Source organism: Bubalus kerabau, chromosome 1, assembly GCF_029407905.1.
Source record: "Bubalus kerabau isolate K-KA32 ecotype Philippines breed swamp buffalo chromosome 1, PCC_UOA_SB_1v2, whole genome shotgun sequence".
Lineage (NCBI taxonomy): Eukaryota > Metazoa > Chordata > Mammalia > Artiodactyla > Bovidae > Bubalus > Bubalus kerabau.
In genome coordinates, this window is record NC_073624.1 from 8,495,539 (window position 1) to 8,521,280 (window position 25,742).

At 40.2% G+C, this 25,742-nt stretch overlaps 1 protein-coding gene and 1 long non-coding RNA gene across 19 annotated transcripts in view; both read right to left on the reverse strand.

Moving 5' to 3' along the window:
• Positions 1–25,742, reverse strand: part of TNRC6B (trinucleotide repeat containing adaptor 6B) — a 260,774-nt gene that overhangs the window by 132,656 nt on the left and 102,376 nt on the right. Inside the window, exon 1 of one of the 18 annotated variants that reach the window (XM_055566749.1) lies at positions 8,340–8,696. The exons of 15 other annotated variants lie outside the window; for them this stretch is intronic. Coding sequence is in view for 1 of the 3 variants with exons in the window: in XM_055566790.1 (XP_055422765.1) it covers positions 8,340–8,344 (5 nt within the window). In the remaining 2 variants the exon portion in view is untranslated. Of the gene's footprint in view, positions 1–8,339; positions 8,697–25,742 lie in introns of those variants that run through there. 2 more of the 18 variants (XM_055566805.1, XM_055566790.1) reach the window with 2 other exon arrangements.
• Positions 2,922–4,730, reverse strand: LOC129642255 (uncharacterized). The gene is made up of 2 exons (XR_008709577.1): positions 4,088–4,730; positions 2,922–3,411 (listed from the first exon to the last, which is right to left on the reverse strand). It is a non-coding gene; the product is annotated as an uncharacterized LOC129642255 (long non-coding RNA).

Genomic DNA, 25,742 nt, shown 5'->3' on the forward strand with positions numbered 1-25,742 from the left:
ATGGACTATAGCCTGCCAGGCTCTTCTGTCCACAGGATTTTCCAGGCAAGAACACTGGAGTGGGTTGCCATTCCCTACCCCAGGGGATCTTCCCGACCCAGGGATCAAACCTGGGTCTCCTGTACTGATAGGCAGATTCTTTATCACTGTGCCACCTGAGAAGCCCCGACTTTTTCAACTACAAGTTTTATCAAATCTAAATACAGATCAAGCATTTCTAATAAAATTTTATGTTCAAACTGAAATGCACTGTAAGGATAAAACAAACACCAGATTTTGAAAAACTGAATATTAAAAAAAGAATATCAAATACCCCATTAATATTTTAAAATATATTACATGTTGAACTGACATTATTTTGCACATCTAAATATCTAAATAAAGTAGATATTATTAAAATTAATCTCACCTGTGTCTGTTTTGACCACGTGGCTTGCAGGATCTTAGTTCCCCAACCAGGGATAGAACCTGGGCCCTTGGCAGTGAAAGCACAGAGGCCTAACCACTGGACCGCCAGGGAATTCCTGCCTTTTGTTTTTTTTTTAATGCGACTCTTGGAAAATGTAAAATAACACATGACTCACATTCTATTTCCACTGAATGGTGCTGGCATAACCTAATGATTCCCAACCCTTTCCCACCAAGAACGCCTTCCATGAGTGGGTTCTGGGAGGCTGCCATAACCAAACACTGTTCTTCCTGTGTGACCCCAAAACCTGCTGACCGCATCTGACACTGAGAAGTCCTTCCCTTCTCCTCTCTGACTCGGACTGACTGTCCTGCACAAGCACCTTTCTTTAATCCTCTCCCAGGTCTACTTTCTCTCCTGTCCCCAAGGCCCCATTCTCAGTTCTCTTTTCCATTCTCTGCACTTCCATGGTGACCTCATCCCCTCTCAGCTTCAATTATCACTTCTACATGGAGGACTTCCAATTCTTTATCTCTGCTTCTAAACTCTTTCTCAAGCTACAGTTCCACATTGTCAGCTACATGCTAACCAGGTCCATCTGGAAGGCCTATCAACTTCTTAAACTTGGTATGTCTGACCTGGAATGCTGCATCTTTTGCTGGAGATTCTCATCATTCACCTTGAACACCGGGGGTCCCTGGTAGCTCCTCTAGCCCCACAGTCTTACAGCAGGCCCTTTCGGAACGAACAGTCCTCTTCGCCACAGCCTGCTACCTGGCCTCCCTGTCTCAATTATCCCCTCAGCCCTCCCCTCTTCCAACCCCACCACGCTCGTCCTCCTCTGCCCCACTGCCATACTAGTTTTCTCAAAATACCACTTAGATCACATTGCTATCAGACTTTCAACAGATCCCCACTATCTGCCGCAGCAATCCAAACTACTCGGCAGGCATCCCAGCTCTCCTACAGACAACCAACCACCCTTCAGTCCCCTCTGAACACAATCAGCCCTTCTCCAGCTGCAGTGCTCTGCCCTCAAGTCTGCTCTTCTGCGCAATCTTTAAAGAAAGTGAAAGTTGAGCAGTCGTGTCCAACTCTTCGTGACTCCATGGACTTTACAGTCCATAGAATTCTCTAAGCTGGAATACTGGAGTGGGTAGCCTTTCCCTTCACCAGGGTGTCTTTCCAACCCAGGGATCGAACCCAGGTCTCCTGCATTGCAGGCAGATTCTTTACCAGCTGAGCCACAAGGGAAGCCCTATCTTTAAAGTTCATCTCAAATAAAAGGTCCTCATAAAGCCTTCTCTCATTAACCGAGCTGAAATTAGCCTTTCTCCTACCTGAAACTCCTTCCGTATTTCTAACGGCAACCACAGTAGTAATGGGAGTGCATCTGTGGTCTTCTTCTCTTTATGAAAGAGTATCCTTTCGACAGCACCTAACAGCACTTGCACAGCACACTGCCATTTGTGGACATTTTACCAAAGAAATCAACTTAAAAAGGAAAATCTTTGTAAAGTTGGGACCACTGATGATTCTCAAATTTTATCTCCAGCCAGGTGTCTAATTACTCCTCCAGGGATCTTCCCGACCCAGGGACTGAACCTGGGTCTCTTACGACTCTTGCACTGGCAGGCAGGTTCTTTACCACCAGCACCACGCGTGAAGCCCTGACCTTCACTTAGATGTCCCAAGATCCAATTACTCCAAAATTGAACTCATTTTCTCGATCCCACATCTGTCTCTTGTCTAAAGGGACCCTAATTCTGTGAATGGTACAACCATCTCATCAGTAGCCCAGGCCACAGACAGAGATGTGATCTTTTATCTCCCCAATCCTGATCCTCAATGATCAGGTTCTGTGACATCTTCTTCCTAAACGTCTCTGGATTTATCCATTTCTTCCCAACTCGCTGTCAGTCCAGGCCACCACTACCTAGGGTTACTGCAATACGATCCAGTCTTAGACTCAATCCTCCAGCCGCTTTCTACAGGGTGACTAGAGCATATCTTTCAACAACTCAACTTGAACAGGTGAAATTCCTGCTGAGAACTCTTTAACTGTTCTCAAGATAAAGACTTCCAAACATGACTGATAGACTCTCCCACATCTCACCAGTGCTTACCTTTCCAGATTCACCTTTCATTTCCCAGATTATCTTTTCTCTTACACACATCACGCTCCAACCATGTCCAAGTACTCTACATACAGGTCTCAAATATGCTGAAGTCCTCTCTTGCCTCAGGGCTCTTGCATAAGCTGGTCCTTCTATGTGGGTTGCATGTCCCTCTTTCGTAATCGTCCAACACCCTGAGGACTGACCAGGCTCCCTGCATTTATATTCTAACTTCATAATGGCACCTGGAAAAAAATCTCCCTACTATAAAACTCCTATGCTAGCACTTATTCCAATGCCTGGCAGGTAACAGGTATTCAATAATTATTTGCTGAAATGAATTAACAGATAAAAATGGCTTTCTTTGAAATAAATTCCAATCCAAGGTCAATGAATGAATGTTATGTGTCATCTTTATTAATTCAAAAGCATTGTATCAAGTGGGTAATTGACCTAAATTTTAATTTTACCTGTCTTCTGAGTCAAAACTATTAGCAGTTTGGTTAAATACATAAGAGTTTATATGTGCAGGCTCAGAATAATAAAAATGAAGGAAAAAACCACTGCATTTTCTGTTCTCCTTTGCCTTGTAAACTCTAAGACCAATTCATCTGAAATTGTTGAGAACCTTTTGATGCAAAACACAGAATGTATGAAGAGCAGCCAAGCAAATGTGGATACACCACAGGGGCAGAGCCTGAAGGAAACTGGAGCGCATGAAGAGACGACATCAGACCATAGGAATGTAGGGACTTGAATAAAAGAAAGGGCTCAGCCCGGCTCCAGTCCTCATCCAGGCAGAGGCTCCGCGCAATCAGTGCCCCGGCGTCCTGATCCTGGGAGCCATCAGAGGACCGAGGCTTCTGTGGGGCCGTTACAGCCTTTCTGGTTTATTGAACAAAGACAGAAAGAGGGAGAGCAAAGGGGAAGGAAACACTTACTAAGCAACAAGACTAGGTGCTGGTCTTTTCGTTCCAGCATTTCCTTTATGCTTCACAGCAAAGCACTGTGCCCATTTTACCGATGAAGAAACAGGGGCTAATTTTGGTCCTGGTGACCTTATACTCAGGTCTACTTCAAAAACATTTCTACTGAGTACTCACTTGTGCTAAACCCTATTCTAGACACTGAAGGCTGAGCAACATGCACAACACTTAAGTCTGCTCTGGGTAGTGGGGAGTGAGGTGCCACACACAAATAATGTGATTTCAGACACTGATACAACTGGTGGTGGTTTAGTTACTCAGTCGTGTCAGACTCTTGCGACCCCGTGGACTGTAGCCCGCCAGGCTCCTCTGTCCATGGGATTTCCCAGGCAAGCACACTGGAGTGGGTTGCCATTTCCTTCTCCAGGGGATCTTCCTGACCCAGGGATCGAACCTGGGTCTCCTGCACTGAGCCACCAGGGAAGACCAAGTGATACAAGTGAAGGGTATTAAAAGAGGAAAACTGAGGGATGTGCTAGAGTAACTAGGGAGGCAACTGATCACACAGGGTTCTCAAATAATTTAAAAGATAATTTCGCACAGCTAAAGAAAATAAAAATGGATAAAATGACTACCTCGTCAAACCTTAAATGGAAGTCTCTAGCACAACCATGCACTGGAGAAGGAAATGGAACCACACTCCAGTATTCTTGCCTGGAGAATCCCAGGGACGGGGGAGCCTGGTGGGCTGCCATCTCTGGGGTCGCACAAAGTCGGACATGACTGAAGCGACTTAGCAGCAGCAGCAGCAGCAGCACAACCAAAAGTTGTGCACAAGCAAAAATTACCATTCATTCCCTGATTATCAGTGAGGAGACCATCAGGTGAAAGGAATTATAGCATTACCCTAATTGTAACCCAAAGCAGTAGGTTAGATAGTCATCAGATGGCAAACATTTCCACATGAACCAGTGGTTCCTGGGGGCCCTGGGCCGACCAAATTAATTCTTAGCTCTCGAAGCACCTACAACACCAGCATCTGCCATAAATGATGGCTGAGTATTTGAAGGAAGAAAGGAAAACATGTTAAAATGTCACCATTATGGGTTAAATCCCTTTTCAGGCCAAGTGGCTTCAATTCACCCCACCTCACCCCACCCCACCCCACCCCCAGTTCTAATCGTAGAAGCAGGTGAGGGAAGTCGGATTAGTATAAATCCTTGAACAATACTGTACTAGGAAACAATTAGCCTAGGCTGCCCTACTCCCCAGCCAATGGTCAGAAACCCCACCTTTAAATCACAAGGTCCACTTAAAGAAAATCTAACAGCCAAATGACAACTAAAAATTAATGAGGAGTAATTATTTGGCTTCTTTAAACAAAGGTTCTCCTCACACAGATACTCAGGCTACTTATGCGCCAGGGACTTGCTCTACCTCTCACAGAGCACCAAGGTAAGGCCTCTGGTTCTTTTACGGAGCATCTCCCTCACCAGAGTGGTACTCCTTAGGGTTGGGACAAAGTACATTCATCTGTGTTGCCTCAGGGTCTTGTCCAGTTTAACCGACAGAAGGTCAATGAATATACTGAGTTGTAAAAATTAAATCTCTTGCAAACTTTTCAGTTCTGCGGCAGCTGGGTAGGGTGAGACCTAACCCCTTACTACTGTTACTTGCTGGGGCCTACTCTGCAGAACCTGAAGGTCTCATCATCACAGATCACTCCTTCCGTGTCTCTTATAGGATTAAGAGCTGGAAAAGCCTTACAAGTCTCTGCTTCAATTTTTAGAAGCTGATTTCTAAATGACTTGTCCCAGTGGCGAAAAAGAATAACAAATGGCCATTCAAAGCTGAACAACGGAGTTGAGTTTGCGCTGTATACCAAAGATGCCAACACTTTCTTTCTGGTATGCAGATAAAAGGACTGAAAAACAATTTAAAAATGAGATACCACTTCTGATTAAACGGTGCTATCAATTTTTGTGAGGTTTCAGTAAAATCTGAATAATGAATCTGTGACATTTCTTTCTGCAACACAGTAGCATTGTGAATAGTAACATTACTATAATATCACAAGTAGACCCAGCAAAAGGAAACAGGCATTGGGGGTGGGGAGACTTTAGTGACGATTATATTATTTTTTTCTCCAGATAGAAACTTCCTCTGCATACACTGCCTCATTTTTAAAAACCACAACGTGCAAGTTCTAGTATTTCTGCGTTTTGCTCTTCATAACATCAGCCACATCTCTAAAGTTTTTAAAGATTCACTTCACAGTGCCAACAGAAAGAAAACTTCAACAAAAGGCACAAATTAAGGACTATCCACCTGCACGCTTGATGTATAACTCATTTTTATTTGCTCCTGAATTACCAGAGTTTGGTGTGCCATAAGGATGGGCTCTGCAGGAACTTAGATCCAAAATGGCAGCTGAGCTTCTGAAACTCACCAGAGCCATAACGCTTAACATACGTGAAACCAGGTCTTATTTATCACACTTCTCAACCTGTCTAGAGAGAAGAATATTTACCAAAACATTTCAAAGAATCAGATGGCGTTCTGTTAAATGTTCACTGTATCATTCTCCTTCTTGCCTAAGAAAGCAGGCACCCTGCCTCTGGTCCCTCCGCTCTGCAAACTGAATTAACCTGCTATTCACATGTTTACACAGTCCAGAAAAACAAGCTGGTGACAAAATGTGGAAAGCTGAGGTTCATCTCATTCTTCTTCTGTAAGGCCAATTTAGGAAACGGGCACAAAATGAATCATCTAACAAGTAAAGCCCCAAATAAGTGCTTTCATTTTCAGAAAAAAACAACAACAAAAATCAGAACTCTAATTTTCCTCAGGTCTACCACAAAGCAACACTCTCTATTACTATGGTAACTTCTACGTCTTTTCCTTTAAATTCAAGCTGTAAAAAAATTTTCTAAGAGACAAATTTGTTCCAGATTACCTTTTGAATGTAATGTTTCCAATCTTACACAAAAGCTGAACTTCTACCACCAAAAAAATTTACACTGAATTTAAACCGTCACTTCCCCACTCATTTCCATTGCTACTAACAACATTAATTTTAGAAAAATAATAAAATACTTGCTCTTTAGAGACAGAGGACTTTAATTATCTTTATGAATTCAAATGGAACATCTTTTTGTTAAATTAGCGTGAAAGTCCCTTCATCTACAAACAATTGGCCCAAAGAAACAGGCCATTTTTCAGCACAAGAGGCCAATCCATTTTAACAGTGAATAAAGCTTTTGAAAGCATTACACACCCTCTTGCAGACTGTCAAATTTTCAAAATGGTCCAGCATTTTTTCCATTTTTTTTAACACTCTCAGGCCCAGCAAGCATCTTATAATTAGATTAAAAAGGAAACAAACAAAAAAAAAGCCCCAATGCTCCCTTCTGATCAAAATTATTCCATTTATGCTTAATTACCTTTAATCCAAGTCTACATATTTAATGATGGGGATATGACAATTCAATTTGCATATTTTAAATGGCCTTTCTAAACTATACTTTGTAACAGCTTTAGAACAGTCTCTTTCTCATGCCAATATGCTAAGGCATAAATCAGGAGGATACAAATTAGGAGGAAAAAAAAAGAAAAGAAAAGAAAACAAGGCCTCTGCGAGCCAGGGATATGCTGAGGGGGGTGGGGTAGTTTCCCCAGGGGTGGGGGATATTTCCCCGCCACATCACAAACTACAATCCTTTCAGCCCACCAGACCGAGAGCATTACATCACATTCCCACAACGACCGGGGGAGGTGGCTCTGAGAAGGCAAGTTTTCAGTCCTCTTCCCTCCCCATCCCCAGGCTTTCTAGAATCCTGCATTAGGAGTAATGGAATTTAACTTCAGGGCACTCACTGCACAGTTTCGAGGGTAACCAACAGACATACAGGTACACCTACTTATTTAGGTGACCAAATACGACCATTTCACAATGGATACGTGGCTGAAACAGACAACTAGACATACAGAAGCTGAATTTGTGCTGAAAAGCCCAGTTCATCCATATAAAATTAAACAGAAATTGTAAGCCATGAGAAACGGAGAAGGCCAATCCACAGGGAGAAACTGAGAGAAAAATAATTCCTAATCGGGGTGATGAGCTGTTCTATCTTTCAAACACCATGTTTACAAGATACTCCCACCATTTGGTTCAAACCACGATCAAAATAAAAGCTCATCTGGCTGCACATTTGAGCACACACACAGAGACCCAGCGCAAAAGAGCGCGCGCCGAGAGGAGAGGGGTGATCCACACACTGCTTGGGAGGTTTTCAAGCCAGGGAATCTACAAACCCCAAACCTCCTGGTGTTCACTCGCCCCCAGCCTGATGTTTAAAATGTATCAGGTCTTATTTTAGGTTTAAATCTCTCTAGGAAGGATGGCCAAGCTTTAAGAAAAAAAGAAAAAGGCTTTCCCGTGGTAGTGCTTGCCCTCCCAGATCCTTTGTCGGCCTTAGCAGCCGAAAGAATGCAAACCCATTTATATTTATGCAAATTTTTGCAGCAGATTTAAGGGGGTAGGGAGAGGTCTGTGTTTTTTTTTTTTTTTTAAAAACCTCTTTCTAAATATCAAATTTTCAATTACTCGCAGCTTCATTTATTTGCAAGACACAAACGAGGATGAAAATCTGCATATAAATTAAAAGTGCAATTAAATCACTTCAAAATTAAATATTTTACCAAGGCTTTTCCATTTCTAAAATGCCGAACCAAAAGTACATCACGGGTCTGATTTACAGATTCACGAAATGTCTGAAGCCAGTCTCCACGCTAGACAAATGTCGATTTGCAACACCACGAGTGAAAACGGTTAGACAAGATCCATATAAATCAATTGGTTTTAAAAAATTGAAAATATTTACCAACCTCATAAAGTGCAGCAGTGCTTAAATCCAGCAAATTGAGGCATACAAGGTAGAAATGGAAATGAAAAAAGGTCCAAAAAATGATTTCTTTTTGTCTATCTGTTTTTTTGTTATTTTAAATATTCAGAAACCAGCAGAGACTCTGTCGGCCATTTTGGCTTGAACTAACTCTCACACTCACTCTCCCTCTTGCTCTCTCTCTCCCCCTCTGTCTCTAAAGGAAGCAGCTTTTTGTGACCTTCAAATAGAGGCGGATCATGTGACTTTGGGTAGGTTTGTCAATCAGGAAAGGGGCGGGAGCTTGGGCTGAAACTGCCTTAAAGGGAAAGCGGCCCTTTTCCACTCACTTTCATTTGTGAAACGGTGTTATCTCATACTCTCCACCTACACACACTGAATGTGAAAGTGGCAACAGCATAAGGGTAACAGATGAACAAAACAGAAAAACCTTTATTGCTTTATAGAAATATGCTCAGTTGCTAACGATTCTTACAGATCCTGGAGCTTGGCTCACTTGCTACAGTTATTCTCTGGATGTTTGGGCAAGCACAGGCTGGCAAACTGCTCTTTAAAGGGGGACTTAAACAATATTTTACCCAAACAGGAGACTTTAGTCTTCAAAGACTGAGGTGAAATATAGGACACAACTGATCTCTAACAAGCTCCTAAAATGCACAGGAAAAGACTGAAAGGAAATATACCAAAGTATAAGCTCTGAATGCCAATTCAGAGAGGTTATGTGACTTCTCTCCACACAGCTAGACAGCTGTAGAACAGTGAGTAGTCTCCCAACTGAACTCCACATTTATACTTTAAAAATCATTTTATTATTTTAATTGTTATTTTATTTATTTGTTTATTTTTTGGCCATGCTGCACGGCATGCAGGATCTCAAGTTCCCTGACCAGGGATCGAACCTGTGACCCCTGCACTGGAAGCACAGAGTCTTAACTACTGGATCACCATATTTATTGTTTCAGGTGTATGTATGTTTGGTACCTCCTCCCCCCACCCCAAACTATGCTACAGCAAACTGTCAGATGAGGCACTTCTAATGCCCTCCCCAACCTGAAGAAGTAGCTCTTCAGCTGACCTGGAGGCAGCGTTAAACTTAAAACCTACCTGGCTTCCCCCAAGCCTAAGTCCCTTCTGACTCAGTGCATCTTGCTTTCTACCCACCTAAGAAAACCACGCTGGGTTTGCATCTCTAGCCCTGGGGCTAACAAGCTGTGTAACTGTAGTCAGGCAACTCCCTTCACCTCCTGGGCCTCAGTTTTCTCATTTGGGAATGTAAGGATCGGCCATCAGTAGATGGTATCTTTGGTTCCTTTCAGCCCTAAAAACCGTACTCTCTGTTTCTTTCTTTTTAGCAGTTCTGTTTCATCTTATCCTTGCCATCTTAAGTCATTACCCCCGGAAAGTTTTTCTTGACCCTCCCCGTCTAGACCAGGCCTTCCTGTTTAACACTCCCATAATTCCTTTACTACTTCTACATAGCACTGGTCGTAACTGCAATTTATTAATTGTCAAAGCACTTGCTTGCAGCTGGTCATTCCCAGTATGTATAAGGACACACTACATCTTCCTTCACTGCTGTGTGGGGCCTGACACCTACCTAGCCTGCATAGTAGGGAAATGAATGAATGAATGACTTAAGACTTCCATTCAGAAGTGCTGGGCTGATCTGAGGAAATGTGTTATCCAAAGACAAGGAATAAAAGTCACATGCTATGCTATGCTATGCTAAGTCACTTCAGTCATGTCCGACTCTGTGTGACCCCATAGACGGCAGCCACAAGGCTCCCCCGTCCCTGGGATTCTCCAGGCAAGAACACTGGAGTGGGTTGCCATTTCCTTCTCCAATGCATGAAAGTGAAAAGTGAAAGCAAAGTCGCTCAGTCGTGTCCAACTCTTAGCAACCCCATGGACTGCAGCCTACCAGGCTCCTCCATCCATGGGATTTTCCAGGCAAAAGTACTGGAGTGGGGTGCCATTGCCTTCTCTAGTTTCCAGAAACTCATCTCTATCTATCTAAGGACTGCCTAAGGAAGCAAAGTAACTAAAATGACAGAAAGCGGGCAAAAGTGCCCTATGACCATCAGACTCCATCTATCTCTATGAACCAGAAAGGGTCAGATTCCACAGTGTGACTCCCCTAAACAAACTGGGCTGACAGAGCGTAATCTGACATGCCATCCAGCAGAGAACGGATGGATTCTGTAAGCCCCATATTCCTTGAAAACAAACCTATGAACCCTTTTAAATCCCACATGCTTGTCATCCTGGCTTCTGGGTCTTTGTACAGTCTCCCTCCTTCACTTTTTCCACTCTGACAGAAGAGCAGGAAAGGAGCTGTTTCAGGGCAGGCAGAGGCCAATGCCCAGACAATCTGGCAGCCTGAATATTTATGGCGTAAACGCTTCCACTGTCTTTGCACAGACCAGAGTGTAGTAGGAGCCAGGACCTGGACTGACAATTGAGATGTAGGCAAAAGCAGGAAACTCCTAGGATGGAAATTTTGAACGTTTAGTCTATTTTTATCCTTCCAATACCTTCCAGATGAGTTACGGAAAGCTTACTTATGTGGAGCATTCTCAACACGTTAGAATGCATGGAGACTGTATGGCTGCCTTGTTTTAATTTGTGATGGACAGAATTTCTTTAGAAGACTGAATATTGCTAAGTCTCCACTCCTCAATGCAGATATTATTGTATAAAAATGTATATGTATTCCTTTCTGTTAAATAACAAGCTGCACAAGAAGTCCAGAAACAGAGACAAATTTTAAAGCAAAGTATTAGTTCTATTTTCATATAATATGATTGCTAATTTTCTCCAACCTTCAGGGAATTTTTCTGTTGGTGAGTTATCTCTAAGCTTAAAGCAATTAATTCAATTGTTCACTAAAAGAAAGAAGTGTAATAAAGGCATATTTTTCCTATATTCCCAGACATTTTGGACTTCCTATTTATATTTATTGTACTTTTTTATATTAGCAATAAGTGTTTTTAAATTATATTACAAGGTGAGGATACAATATAACAAAAAATGAGCTTACTTTTACAATTTACATACTCATAAATGAGTGTTATCTTTCAATGTTGCCATCTTTGGTGATTATATAACAACTACTAAAATATTTCTATGAGGAAACAGGATTGAAAATGACAAACTGAACATTTAACCCAAAAATCTAGAAAATGAGTAACAAACTCAAAAAAGAAAATAAAGACCAAATTATAAACATAAAGTAAAAGTCAAAAGAAGAGTAGACTGAATCTTTATTGACTCAAAAAATTTTTGTTTGTTTTAAAATGAATCTATCTATGAAACAAAAAGACTCACGGAGAACAGACTTGTGGTTGCCAAGGGGGAAGGGGATATGGGGGTGACGGACTGGGAATTCAGGGTAACCAGATGCAAACTATTACATATAGAATGGATAAAAAACAAGTCCAACTATATAACAGGGAACTATATTCAATATCCTAAGATAATCCATAATGAAAATGCATGTAAAAAAGTATGTATGTATAACTGAATCACTTTGCCATACAGCAGAAATTAACCTACTGTAGATCAACTATGGCACCCCACTCCAGCACTCTTGCCTGGAAAATCCCATGGACGGAGGAGCCTGGTGGGCCGCAGTCCATGGGGTCGCAAAGAGTCGGACACGACTGAGCGACTTCACTTTCACTTTTCACTTTCATGCATTGGAGAAGGAAATGGCAACCCACTCCAGTGTTCTTGCCTGGAGAATCCCAGGGACGGGGGAGCCTCGTGGGCTGCCGTCTATGGGGTTGCACAGAGTTGGACACGAGTGAAGCGACTTAGTAGTAGTAGTAGATCAACTATACCTAAGTTAAAAACTTGGTGTTAAAAACTTTGTCTTAAAAAAATAAATAACTGGGCATATACCCAGAGAAAACCAAGAGATATGCACCCCAATATTCAACTTAAGCACTATTTACAACAGTCAAGACATGGAAGCAACCTAATGTGCATCAACAGATGAATGAGGTAAAGACCATGTGGCATATATGATGATGATGATTTAGTCACCAGGTCGTGTCCGACTCTTGGCGACCCCATGGACTGTAGCCTGCCAGGCTCCTCTATCCATGGGATTCTCCAGGCAAGAGTACTGGAGTGGGTTGCCATTTCCTTCTCCAGGGAATCTTCCCAACCCAGGAATCGAACGTAGGTCTCCTGCACTGCAGGCAGATTCTTTACCAACTGAGCTATGAGGGAACACAGGGACTACTCTAGAGTCTACTATCACAAATCCTGAATAACAGCATTAAAAGCAGCTGAAAAAGATGCAATTACTATGACTTGTAAGAAGAAAAGTAGACAATAGGATAAGGATGTTACAGAATTTAGAACATACGCAATCTAAACATCACTGACATGACCCTGAGCACTGACACTTGTCCCTGGGCTAAGCCAGCTGAGATGTGAGCCTGGATACTGGCAGAATGTCATACCAGACAATCCCTAGATTTGCAATTCTAAACTGAAATTAAGAACATGCAGGAGTTCAGAGTTTTTAAGGATAAGGCACCCCATTCTTTTCATTTGGCCCTGCAGTAAACCTTTCTCTGCTACAAACAAACACACACACAGACCCACATGTATGTACAACTTCATAAAACTCACTGCAGAATAGAACCATGTGATGTTAACCTTGGGAGTTTCAAATCTGTATAGGTTTCCTATGTATGGGTTATGAGATCGAATGACAAAGACGTTAGAAAAACAAAAATGACACAATCATCATAAAAGACACGGATTCCAGTGTTATTTGGAGATTTTGTACAAACTGCCAAACATAATTGGCAGAATTTTATCAATATTCTCCTCAATCAAACTAAGAATATATTCATTGTTCCAGAAGTACAGCGCCCTTTCTGAAAATGAGAACTGGCATATATATATGTAAGAATATTACTCAGCCACAAAAGTGAAATAATGCCATTTGCAGCAACATGGATGGACCTAGAGATTATCATACTAACTGAAGTAAGCCATATAAAGAAAGTCAACTATAATGTGATATTGTTTATATTTGGGATCTAAAAAAAATGATATAAATGAACTTATTAATGAAACAGAAAGACACAGACACAGAAAACAAATTTATGGTTACCAAAGGTGAAAGGGGGCGGGGGGCGGGTAAATTAGGAGGTTGGGATTAGCAGATACACACATATATAAAATACTACTATGTATATAATAGATAACCAACAAAGACCTACTGTATAGCACAGGGAACTATACTCAATATTTTGTAATAACCTATATGGAGAAAAGAATCTGAAAAGGAATATCTATATCTGTATATACACACACACACGTATATATAACTGGATATATATATAATGTGTGTGCTCAGTCACCACCAGGCTGTTATGTTCATGGGATTATTCCCGCAAGAATACTGAAGTGGGCTGCCATTTCTTCCCCCAGGGGATCTTCCTGACCCAGGGATTGAGCCCATGTCTCCTGCATTGCCAGGTGGATTCTTTACCACTGACCCACTTGGGAAGCCTATAGGAAGCCTATAAATATATATATATATAACTGAATATATAAAATATATGTAAAACTGAATCATTATGCTGCACCACCTGAAACTAACACAATATGATAAATTAGCTATACTTCAATAAAAAACAATACATTTTTAAATTAAGTTTTAAAGATTAATAAAAAATAAAAAAATAAAAACTAACAAAAGTGGATAATCCTTTGGAAGGTCTCATCAACTAAAAATAAGAGAAAAGTTATAATTAACATTAGGGCTAAGAACAGGGACATTATAACTACAGATCTGAAAAGATTTTTTTTTTTTAATTATGAGAGAATTACATATAACTTAATGTCAATAAACCTAAAGATTAAATAAAATGGATGATAGTCAAAGAAAATAGGAATTACCAAGGTCAACTCAAAGGGCTTCCCTGATAGCTCAGCTGGTAAGGAATCCATCTGCAATGCAGGAGACCCTGATTTGATTCCTGGGTTGGGAAGATCCCCTGGAAAAGGGATAGGCTACCCACTCCAGTATTCTTGGGCTTTCCAGCTGGCTCAGATGGTAAAGAATTCACCTGCAATGTAGAGGACCTGGGCTCGATCCCTGGGTTGGGAAGGTCCCCTGGCCACAGGACTGGAAAAGGTCAGCTTTCATTCCAATCACAAAGAAAGGCAATGCCAAAGGATGTTCAAACTAATGCACAATTGTACTCATCTCACACGCTAGCAAAGTAATGCTCAAAATTCTCCAAGCAAGAGACAATATGTGAACCAAGAACTTCCAGATGTTCAAGTTAGATTTAGAAAAGGCAGAGGAACCAGAGATCGAATTGCCAACATCCACTGGCTCACAAAAAAGCAAGAGAATTTCATAAAAACATCTACATTTGCTTCATTGACTATGCTAAAGCCTTTGACTGTGTGGATCACAACAAACTGTTGAAAACGCTTGAAGAGATGGTAATACCAGACTACCTTACCTGCCTCCTGAGAAATTTATATGCAGGTCAAGAAGCAACAGTTAGAACTGGAACAATGGACTGGTTCCAAATTGGGAAAGAAGTATGTCAAGGCTGAATACTGTTATCTTGTTTATTTAACTTATATGCAGAGTACATCATGCGAAATGCTGGACTGAATGAAGCACAAGCTGGAATCAAGACTGTAGGGAGAAATATCAATAACCTCAGATATGTGCAGATGACATCACCCTTATGGCAGAAAGTGAAGAGGAACTAAAGAGCCTCTAGATAAAAGTGAAAGATGAGAGTAAAAAAGCTGGCTTAAAATTCAACATTCAGAAAACTAAGATCATGGCATTCAGTCCCATCACTCCATGGCAAATAGATGGGGAAACAATGGAAACAGTGACAGACTTTATTTTCTTGGGCTCCAAAATCACTGCAGATGGTGACTGCAGCCATGAAATTAAAAGATGCTTGTTTCTTGGAAGAAAAGCTATGACAAACCTAGACAGCATAATAAAAAACAGACATTACTCTACTGACAAGGGTCTGTATAGTCAAAGCTATGGTTTTTCCAGTAGTCATGTATGGATATTGTATGTCATGTATGGAGAGCTGAATCATAAAGAAAACTGAGCATCAAAGAATTACTGCTTTTTTTTTTTTTAATTTTATTTTATTTTTAAACTTTACATAATTGTATTAGTTTTGCCAAATATCAAAATGAATCTGCCCTTGGACTGCAAGGAGATCAAACCAGTCAATCCTAAAGGAAATCAACCCTGAATATTCATTGGAAAGACTGATGCTGAAGCTGAAGCTCCAATACTTTGGCCACCTGACACAGAGAACTGACTCACTGGAAAAGACCCTGATGCTGGGAAAGATTGAAGGCAGGAGAAGAAGGGGACGACAGAGGATGAGATGGCTGGATGGCATCACTGACTTGATGGACGTGAATTTGAGTAAGTTCTGGGAGTTGGTGATGGACAAGGAAGCCTGGTGTGCTGCAGTTCATGGGGTCGCAAAGAGCTGGACACGACTGAGTGACTGAACTGAACTGAAGGGCAACTCAAGAAAGTTATGAAAATAACAAAAACCCATAGCAGAAATGTGTAAGATATTCAAAGAACTAGTCACTGAAATATCAGGCACAAGTGGTTTTCTTCTACTAAACAGATAATCTCTACATTATCCATACTGTTCTCAAATTTAGAAAGAAATCTTTCTTAATTCATTCTATGAAGCTAGCATATTCTTAATACCCATCTGAACTAAGACATGATACAAAAAAATAAAACTATAGATCAATCTTCACTTGTGAAGATGGACACAAAAATCCCAAGTAAAGTATCAGCAAATAGAACTTAGCGGATATGGTAAAACTCAGGGAGACTCACTTTAGATCAGGTAGCTAAGGAAGGCTTTTCTCAGAAGGGGCATTTAAGCTGAGTTGAAAAGCAACTGCTTGGGCTTCCATAGTGACTCAGTGGTAAATAATCTGCCTGCCAATGAGGAAGACACGTGTTCGATCCCTGATCCGGGAAGATCCCATGTGCCACGGGGCAACTAAGCTTGTGCTCCAGAGCCTGCGAGCCACAACTACTGAGTCCACAAGCCACAACTTTAGAGCCTGTGCTCCAAAACAAGAGAAGCCACCACAATGAGAAGCTCATGCACCGCAACTAGAGAAAAGCCTGTGCAACAGCAAAGACCCAGCAGAGCCAAAAGGAAATTTAAAAAAATTATAAATGTTAGAAAAAGAAAAGCAACTGCTTGAGTATTCAAAGAACAAGAAGGATGATCAGGCGGCTAGGCGAGGTGCCCAGGGGAGAGAGGTGAGAGATGAAGGTAGGAGAAGGTAGATCAAACTGGGTCTTGAAGGTCACAGAAAGGAAAGGATTTTATTGTAAGAAGAATGGAAAGTCACAGAAGAATATTAAAGGAGAGTGAACGGTGCCATTTTATCCATTATTCACTCTCCACTTAATACCTAGGATCTACAAGCTGAAAATTTCAAGGGTCTAGGCAAATGTTCGGGATCTGAAAAAATATATTTACTAGTCCAAAATACAGAAAGAAAATTATAATCATAAAAATTAATAAATGCTTAAGTGTCCTCAGACTATAACACAATTCATTACAGTAAGCATTTCTTAAGTTTTCACTACATTTGAAAACAATTCTCACTTTGCAAAAAATGCTATGTTAATCACTAAAAAATCTTAGGGTAATTACAAATTAAGTCAGTTATTTGTAGCCAGAGAATGTCAGAAGCAAAACAATTAAAATTCTTTTAATCTATGATAGAAAAATAAATAAATAAAACCACATATTTAATACGGGATGTGGATACCTTTTAAATTGTTTCCTATAAAGTGGGACAAAAGTCTCTAAAACTTCCCAAAGTAAGCATTCCAAGGACCCATGCCGGTCTTACAACCACTCTAGACAGGATCCGAGTTACATGTTCAAAAGCTGATCCTGGCTTCCCTATGGAAAATATGCTACTGAGGACCATGAGGAGAAGTAGAGACAAGTTGGAAGGCGACCATGGCCTTCTCGGTGAGGGAAGATAGCCTGGATCAGATGGAGGTAGTAGAGGTACAAAGAACACGCAACGTATTAAAAAGTAGAAGAGCTTCTATCATAAAGTAACTGGCTACTGCTGTTAATAAGAATGCAATCTGTGACCACAAAGTATAGTAAGGCCAATCAACCCTTTTAAAAATAAGAGTCCAGGTTCTCGCCTCCAAGTCCAGGGTTAGGACCCAGTGCTTTCACTGCTGTGGCCCCAGATTCAATCTCTGGTTGGGGAACTAAGATCCTGTAAGCCAGATGGCACAGACAAAAACAAAGACAAAAAAACTCCAAACTCTGAAGTCACCATTCATTCATACAGTCAAGAACCATTTTTTAGGATGTACTATGTTTTAGGTACTATACTAGAACCAAGCCCAAGAGGGTACAAAGAGGATTTTAACACTCTGAAGGACAGAGATGTTCAAATTCATAATTAAAATATGGCATAGTGACTGCCATAGTTAAAATACAAATAAAGATATAAGATAGTTATGCTCTAGGAATACAAAGAACTGCTGTTAAGTCAGAAAAGGTTTCATAGAGGAGGTAAGATTTTAAACTGAGTCTCAAAGAATGAGATGGAATTTGTCATGTAGAAAACATAGTTTCGGAGAAACTTAATACTGTTTTCCAAAGAAGTTATGCCATTTTATAATCCCACCAATACAGCACAAAGGTTCCAGTTTATCCACATCCTTGCCAACATGTTATTTGGTTTTGATTTTTTTTTTTTTTTGATAGTTGTCATCCTGATGGGTGTGAAATGACACATCATTGTGGTTTTGATTTATACTTCCTTGCTGATTAGTGATGCTGAGTGTCTTTACATATGCTTACGGGCCATTTATGTTATCATCTTTGGAGAAATGTCTATTCAAGCCCTTTGGATATTTTTAAATTATGTTATTTGATTTTTGTTGTTGTTGAGTTGTAGTTCTTTATATATTCTGGATATTAATCTCTTATTAGATACATGATTTGCAAATATTTTCTCCCATTCTGTAGGACACCTTTTCACTCTATGATTGTTCTTTGATGCACATAATTTTCAAAAATTTTTAAGTTTGATGTGGTTCTATTTGTCTATTTTTGCTTTTTTGCCTATGTTTTTGGTGTCCTATCCAAAAAACCATTGCAAGGCCAATGTCATGAAGCTTTTATCGTGTTTTCTTTCAGGAGTTTCAAAGTCTTAGGTCTTAAGCTTATGTCTTTAATCCACTATGACAATTTTTTGTATATGGTGTAAGATAAGGGTCTAACTTGATCCTTTTGCAAACAGATACCCAAAATCCCCAACACCATATGTTGAAAAGACTGTCTGTTTCCCCCATTGAATGATCTTGGCACTCATGTCAAAGATTATTCAACCTTATATACAAGGGTTTATTTCTGGGGTTTCTATCTATTCCATTGGTTTATTTGTCTGTCTTAATGCCAGTACCACACTCTTTTTGATTACTGTAGCTTTGTAATATATTTTGAAATTAGGAATGTGAATTCTCCAACTCTGTTGGAGAGTTATGGTTTTTCCAGTAGTCAGGTATGGATGTGAGAGTTGGACCATAAAGAAGGCTGAGCATCGAAGAATTGATGCTTTTGAACTGTGGTGTTGGAGAAGACTCTTGAGAGTCCCTTGGACTGCAAGGAGATCAAACCAGTCAATACTTGAGGAAATTAATCATGAATATTCATTCAAAGGACTGATGCTGAAACTCCAATACTTTGGCCCCCTGATGCAAAGAGCTAACTCATTATAGAAGACCCTGATGCTGGGAAAGACTGAAGGCAAGAGGAGAAGAGGGCAACAGAGGATGAGATGGTTAGATGGCATCACCAACTCAATGAACATGAGTTTGAGCAAACTCTGGGAGACAGTGAAGGACAGCGAAGACTGGGGTGCTGCAGTCCATGGGGTCACAAAGAGTCAGACACAACTGGGCAACTGAACAATAGCAGCAGTAGTTGTGAAGCTGAAAGGAATGTTTAAAATCTATCAATAACAAAAAGCATACTTTGGTCAACCATGTTATAGAAGACATCGAATTATCTTTTTATCTCTTTTTAGAAAATGTCACAGAATTGTAATATGAAGAGGTAATCAAAGTGGAAGCAGCCAAAAAATGTTGGAAAAAAATTTCATAGCAACATGTTAGGGAAATATTAATACAAATGAATATAAAATTATGTTATTTTCTGAATTTTGTATTTGTCAATTCTTGAGTTGCCATTTTTGTGATTTCTTTCCTCATTGTAAATAAATATTCACTTCTGTTCCTCTAATTAGGATTTCCCAGGTGGCATTAGTGGTAAAGAATCTGCCTGCCAATGCAGGAGACATAAGAGATGCAGGTTCAATCCCTGGGACACAGGTTCAATCGCCGGGTCAGGAAGATCCCCAGAGGAGGGCATGGCAACTCACTCCTGTACTCTTGCCCAGGGAATCCCATGGACAAAGGAGCCTGGCAGGCTACAGTCCATAGTCTCACAAAGAGTCAGACACAACTGAAGTGACTTAGCACACATGCACCTCTAATTATGTAAATGAAATTAATTTTTTTCTTTTTTAAAAATTTTATCGGGAGTATAGTTAATTTACAATGTTGTGTTAGTTTCAGGTATACAGCAAAGTGATTCAGTTATACATATACATATATATATACATATGTTCATTCCTTTTTAGATTCTTTTCTCATATACATTACCACAGAATACTGAGTAGAGTTCCCACTGTCGAACTGTAGGTCCCTGTTGGTTATCTAATTTTCTTTTTCTTAAAGAGCATTCCCACAAAACCTAGATTTGTTCCTGGTCAGAAAGAAGGGTCTCTTTGCTTGAACAAAGGCATGTAAGGGGTAAGGAAACCAGATATACATGGAAGATCTTATGGAGAGACACTGGGCAGGAGCAGGAAGATCTTTTAAACAGTAGAAGAAATATGTATAAGTAGGCTAAAGGCATCCTATGGAGGCCCTCAGAAGCAAAGAAAGACTTCAGGATTGGATAGAAAATCTTTTCTTTTTTTTTTTTTTTTTCATTTCAAAATAAGCAACAATCAACTGTTTTACAGGTAGGGACACTTAAAAGAGAACTGTGACAAAATTGGGTCTGTTGGGATATACTTAAGAAAGTACTGAATATAAAGTCAAACGTGGCAGGTTATCCCTTTACTTTTCTTCTGCTGATAATGAATACAGTATTCTGGAGTTAGGATTTTTAGTCACCCCACCTCAGATTTTCAAAGTGAGTGTATAGAACAGGGATTCTTAATAGTCTGTGGAAACTTACTGATGTCCTCATTTATTTAATATGCATTTATTGATGCTTTCTGGTGCCAACAGCAGTGACCATGTTGGCAAAAGTCTGTTCTTGCAGAGCTGAAGACAGAGCATAAACCCCTAGCCTGACCTTTCACCTTCCGCCACCTGCCTTCACGCTGTGCCTCCTCTTTACTACAGTCTCTCCCCCATCACCCCCAGCCTCCACCCACTGCTGCCCCAGTACTTCTGCCCAAACCGCAGCTCACAGAGACTCCGGCGGAAGGGGCAAAGGTTTGGCGCTCAGGGAAGAACGTGTGTCCAGACCCTCTAGTGAACATAAAACTTTCAGGAAACAAACATTACCCTCTCCTCATGATACCACTGAAAATTCCTGCAACTGAACATGCGCTTCTTTTGTCTATACTTACATAATTCTATGTTCAAAACACTTTACAACTACATGATAAGAGTAACATCTCGAAAAAGGCAGCCTTAAAACACCAATTTCAAGGAATTGGGCAAATACATCTTGCCTTTCAAGTAATGCTTTTCCATAAAGGCATATTATCTGTCCATAAGTAAAATATAAGCTAAATAAATAAGACTTTTAGTAAGTGAACTGTAGTTTTCTGAGAGCCACATGTGCTACCCTATTCATTGTGTTTAAAGTCAGCACCTTTGCCTATAAAGACCAGCAATCCACACAGTCTACAGTCATTTGCAATTAGGAAACACAGGGAAAACCTCATAAAATAAAGCTTAGAACTTAACGACATTTTCAAACAATTAATTTAAGTGACTTCTGTGCAAACTAGAAAATTTATTAGCAAGTGAAAGTTTCCCAAAGACCTAGTACAAAATGTTTATGGTTATACTAAAACTTCCAGCAGCAAAAATTCCACGAGCATAAATAACTATCTATTGAACCTCTTTGTGGCATTTTCAAAATACCAATCAACTTGAAAATAACACTCACTTCTTTTCTCCCAAAAACAATATGAAAAGATCATATAGAAACCCAACCATTTCTCTGATGCCCAATTTATGACTGAAATTACAGAGGGTTTCAATTTGTTCTTAGTCAGTTTATTTCACCATGTACATATTTTAATGGTCCAAAGGCAGGGGGAAAGCTAATGAAAACTGATGGTAGAAAACAGAAAATAAAACATTAAACAACCAAAAAACCCTTTCCTACGGCCATATACCAAGGTCTGCGTTTTGAAGATAATTATCTATAAACTGAGTAATGTGGAAATACTTTCATTTCCTCTGTATTTAGGAAATGTTACAAAGCTTCCCAAAGCCTTTATTATTTATTTTTGGCTATGCTGGGTCTTTGCGTGGTATGTGGGCCTTCTTCCCCAAACAGGGATCAAACCTGCACTGCCTGCATTGGAAGGTGAATTCTTAACCACTGGACCAACAGAGAAGTACTTCTAAAGCCTTTAAGTAAGCACCAAACAAATGGTTCTCTAAGAGTTCAGTGTTAAATTTGGTAGTCAAATATAAAACAAGGACTATCAACTGTAGAGATCTGCAAAAACTAAACTTTTAAAAGCTGCACTGCAGCATAAGATGAATGTGAAGAGAGAACTGTAGAAGGGAGTTAAGAGTATGAGCAGAAATAAAGGTAAGGACTAGCTATCAGAATTTATAAAAGGTCTATATAATAATAATTCAGAAAAATTAAAAGGACATTTTATAACTAGACATTTAAGTTGCAAAGAATGTAATTAGTTAGAAGAGAATCTAATCAAGACACTGGAGTTAAGACATTTAAAAAACAGAACCTCAAGCAGAAAGGATACTGTATCACACTGGGGCATAAAAGGTAGTGTTGACTCTCCAAATTATATTCCTCTCTCTGAATCAACATAAAACTGTCTTCAACATTTAATTTCCTTACAGGTCTTCCTTGCAAGAATAGATTCTCTCTTAGAAAGAGACAAAAAAGATAGTACCCTAAGAAGAGTTGAAATACACAAAATGATATAATTAATCATATCACCAACACATAAAAAGGGGATAAAAAAAAGTGCAAGTGTTTAAGTTACTCAGTCGTGTCCAACTTTTTGTGACCCAGTGGACTATAGCCCACCAGGCTCCTCTGTCCATAGGATTCTCCAGGCAAGAATACTGGAGTGGGTTGCCACTTCCTTAGAGGGGATCTTCCCAACCCGGGGATTGAACCTGGGTCTCCTGCATTGTCCCTTCACAGATCACTGCCTTGTCATGGTGAAGGGGCTTGTATAACTCAATGAAGCTATGAGCCATGCCGTGCAGGGCCACCCAAGACAGATGGGTTATCAGAGAGTTCTGACAAAATGTGATCCACTGGAGGAGGGGACGGTAAACCACCCCAGTGTACTTGCCATGAGAACCTCATGAACTGTATAAAAGGACAAAAAGATATGACACTGAAAGATGAGTCCCCCAGGTCTGAAGGTGTCCAATATGCTCCTGAGGAAGAGTGGAGGAGAACTATTAACAGCCCCAGAAAGAATGAAGTGTCTAGGCCAAAGTGTAAACGATGCTCAGTTGTGGATGTGTCTGATAATGAAAGTAAAATCCAATCCTGCCAAGAACAGTATTGTGTAGGAACCTGGAACGTTAGGTCCATGAAGCAAGGTAAATTGGACATGGTCAAGCAGGAGATGATAAGAATAAACATTGACATCTTAGGAATCAGTGAACCAGAAATGGACTGATTAAATGGACCAGAATGGGTGAATTTAATTTGGATGATCATTGCATCAACTACTGTGGGCAAGAATCCCATAGAAAAAATGGAGTAGCCCTCACAATAAACAAAAAGAGTCCAAAATGCAAATGACAAAATGATCTCAGTTCATTTCCAAGGCAAGTCATTCAACATCACAGTAGTCCAAGTCTATGCCCCTACCACTGATGCTGAAGAAGCTGTCGTTGATCAGTTCTATGAAGACCTAAAAGACCTCCTAGAACTAACACCAAAAAAGATGTTCTATTCATCACTGGGGATTTTAATGCAAAAGTAGGAAGTCAAGCGATACCTGGAGTAGCAGGCAAGTTTGGCTTTGAATAACAAAATGAAGCTGGGCAAAGGCTAACTGAATTCTGCCAAAAGAATGCACTGATCATAGCAATACCCTTTTTCAACAACACAAGAGATGACTTTACACATAGACATCGCCAAATGGCCAATATAAAAAATAAAATTGTTCAACTGAGTGACTTTTACTTTCACTTTTGTAGTCAAAGATAGACAAGCTGTAAAGTCAGCAAAAACAAGAGCTGACTGTGGCTCAGATCATCAGCTTTTCATAGCAAAATTCAGGCTTAAAACTGAAGAAATCGGGGGAAACCAGTAGGCCAGCCAGGTATGACTTAAATCCCCTATGAATATGCAGTGGAGGTAATGAACAGAATCAAGGGATTAGACCCAGAAAACAGCGTGCCTGAAGAACTATGGACAGAGGTCTGTAATATTGTACAGGAGGCAGCAAACAAAATCATCGCAAAGAAAAAGAAAAGCAAGAAGGTAAAGTGGTTATCTGAGGAGGCTTTACAAATAGCTGTGGTATCACCGACTCGATGGACGTGAGTTTGAGTGAACTCCGGGAGTTGGTGATGGACAGGGAGGCTTGGCGTGCTGTGATTCATGGGGTTGCAAAGAATCAGACACGACTGAGTGACTGAACTGAACTGAACTGAACTGAAAGAAAGAAGAGAAAGCAAAAAGCAAGACAGAAAGGGAAAGTTATATCCAACTAAATGCAGAGTTCCAAAGAACAGCACAGAGGGTAAGGAAGCCTTCTTCAATGAACAGTGCCTAAAACTAGAAGAAAACACAACAGAAGGGGAAATACTAGAGATCTCTTCAGGAAAATTGGCGATATCAAGGGAACATTTTGCCCAAAGGTGGGCATAATGTAGGACAGAAACGGTAGAGACCTAGTAGACAGTGAAGAGATCAGTAAGAGATGGAAAGAATACACAGAAGAAGTATACAAAAAAGATTTTCATGAACCAGATAACAATGATGGTGTGGTCAGTCACCCAGAACCAGACGTTCTGGAGAGCAAAGTCAAATGGGCCTTAGGAAGCACTGCTGTTAATAAAGCTAGTGGATGTGATGGAATTCCAGTAGAACTATTCAAAACCTTAAAGGATGATGCCATCAAAGTGTTGCACTCAATATGTCTGCAAATATGGAAGACTCAGCAGTGGCCACAGGACTGGAAAAGGTCAATCCTCATCCTAATTCCCAAGAAGGGTAGTACTAAAGAATGTGCTAACCGTTGGATAATTGCACTTATCTCCCATGCTGGCAAGGTCATGCATAAAATTTTGCATGCTAGGCTTCAGCATCATTCAAACCAAGAACTTCCAGATATCCAAGCTGGGTTTAAAAAAGGAAGAGGAACCAGAGATCAAATTGCCAATATTTGCTGGATCATAGAGAAAGCTAGGGAATTTCAGAAAACATCTACCTCCGTTTCATTGACTACATTAAAGCCTTTGACTGTGTGGATCAAAATAAACTGTGGAAAGTTCTTAAAGAGATGGGAATACCAGACCGTCTTACCTGACTCCCGAGAAACATGTATGCGGATCAAGAAGCAACAGTTAGAACACTGTATAGAACAACTTATTGGTTCAAGATTAAGAAAGGAGTACAACAGGGCTGTCTGCTGTCACCCTGTTCATTTAATCTATATGCTGAGCACATCATGAGAAATGCCAGGCAGGATAAGTTTCAAGCTGGAATCAAGATAGGTGGGAGAAACATCAACAACCTCAGATATATGGATGATACCACTCTAATGGCTAAAAGTGAAGATGAACTAAAGAGCCTCTTGAGGTTGAAGGAGGAGAATGAAAGAACCAGCTTAAAACTAAGTATTAAAAATCTAAGACCATGGCATCTGGCCCCATTACTTCATGGCAAATAGAAGGGAAACATGGAAGTAGGGACAGATTTCCTCTTCTTGGGCTCTAAAATCACTGCAAATGGTGACTGCAGCCATGAAATCAGAAGACGATTGCCTCTTGGCAGGAAAGCTATGACAAACCTAA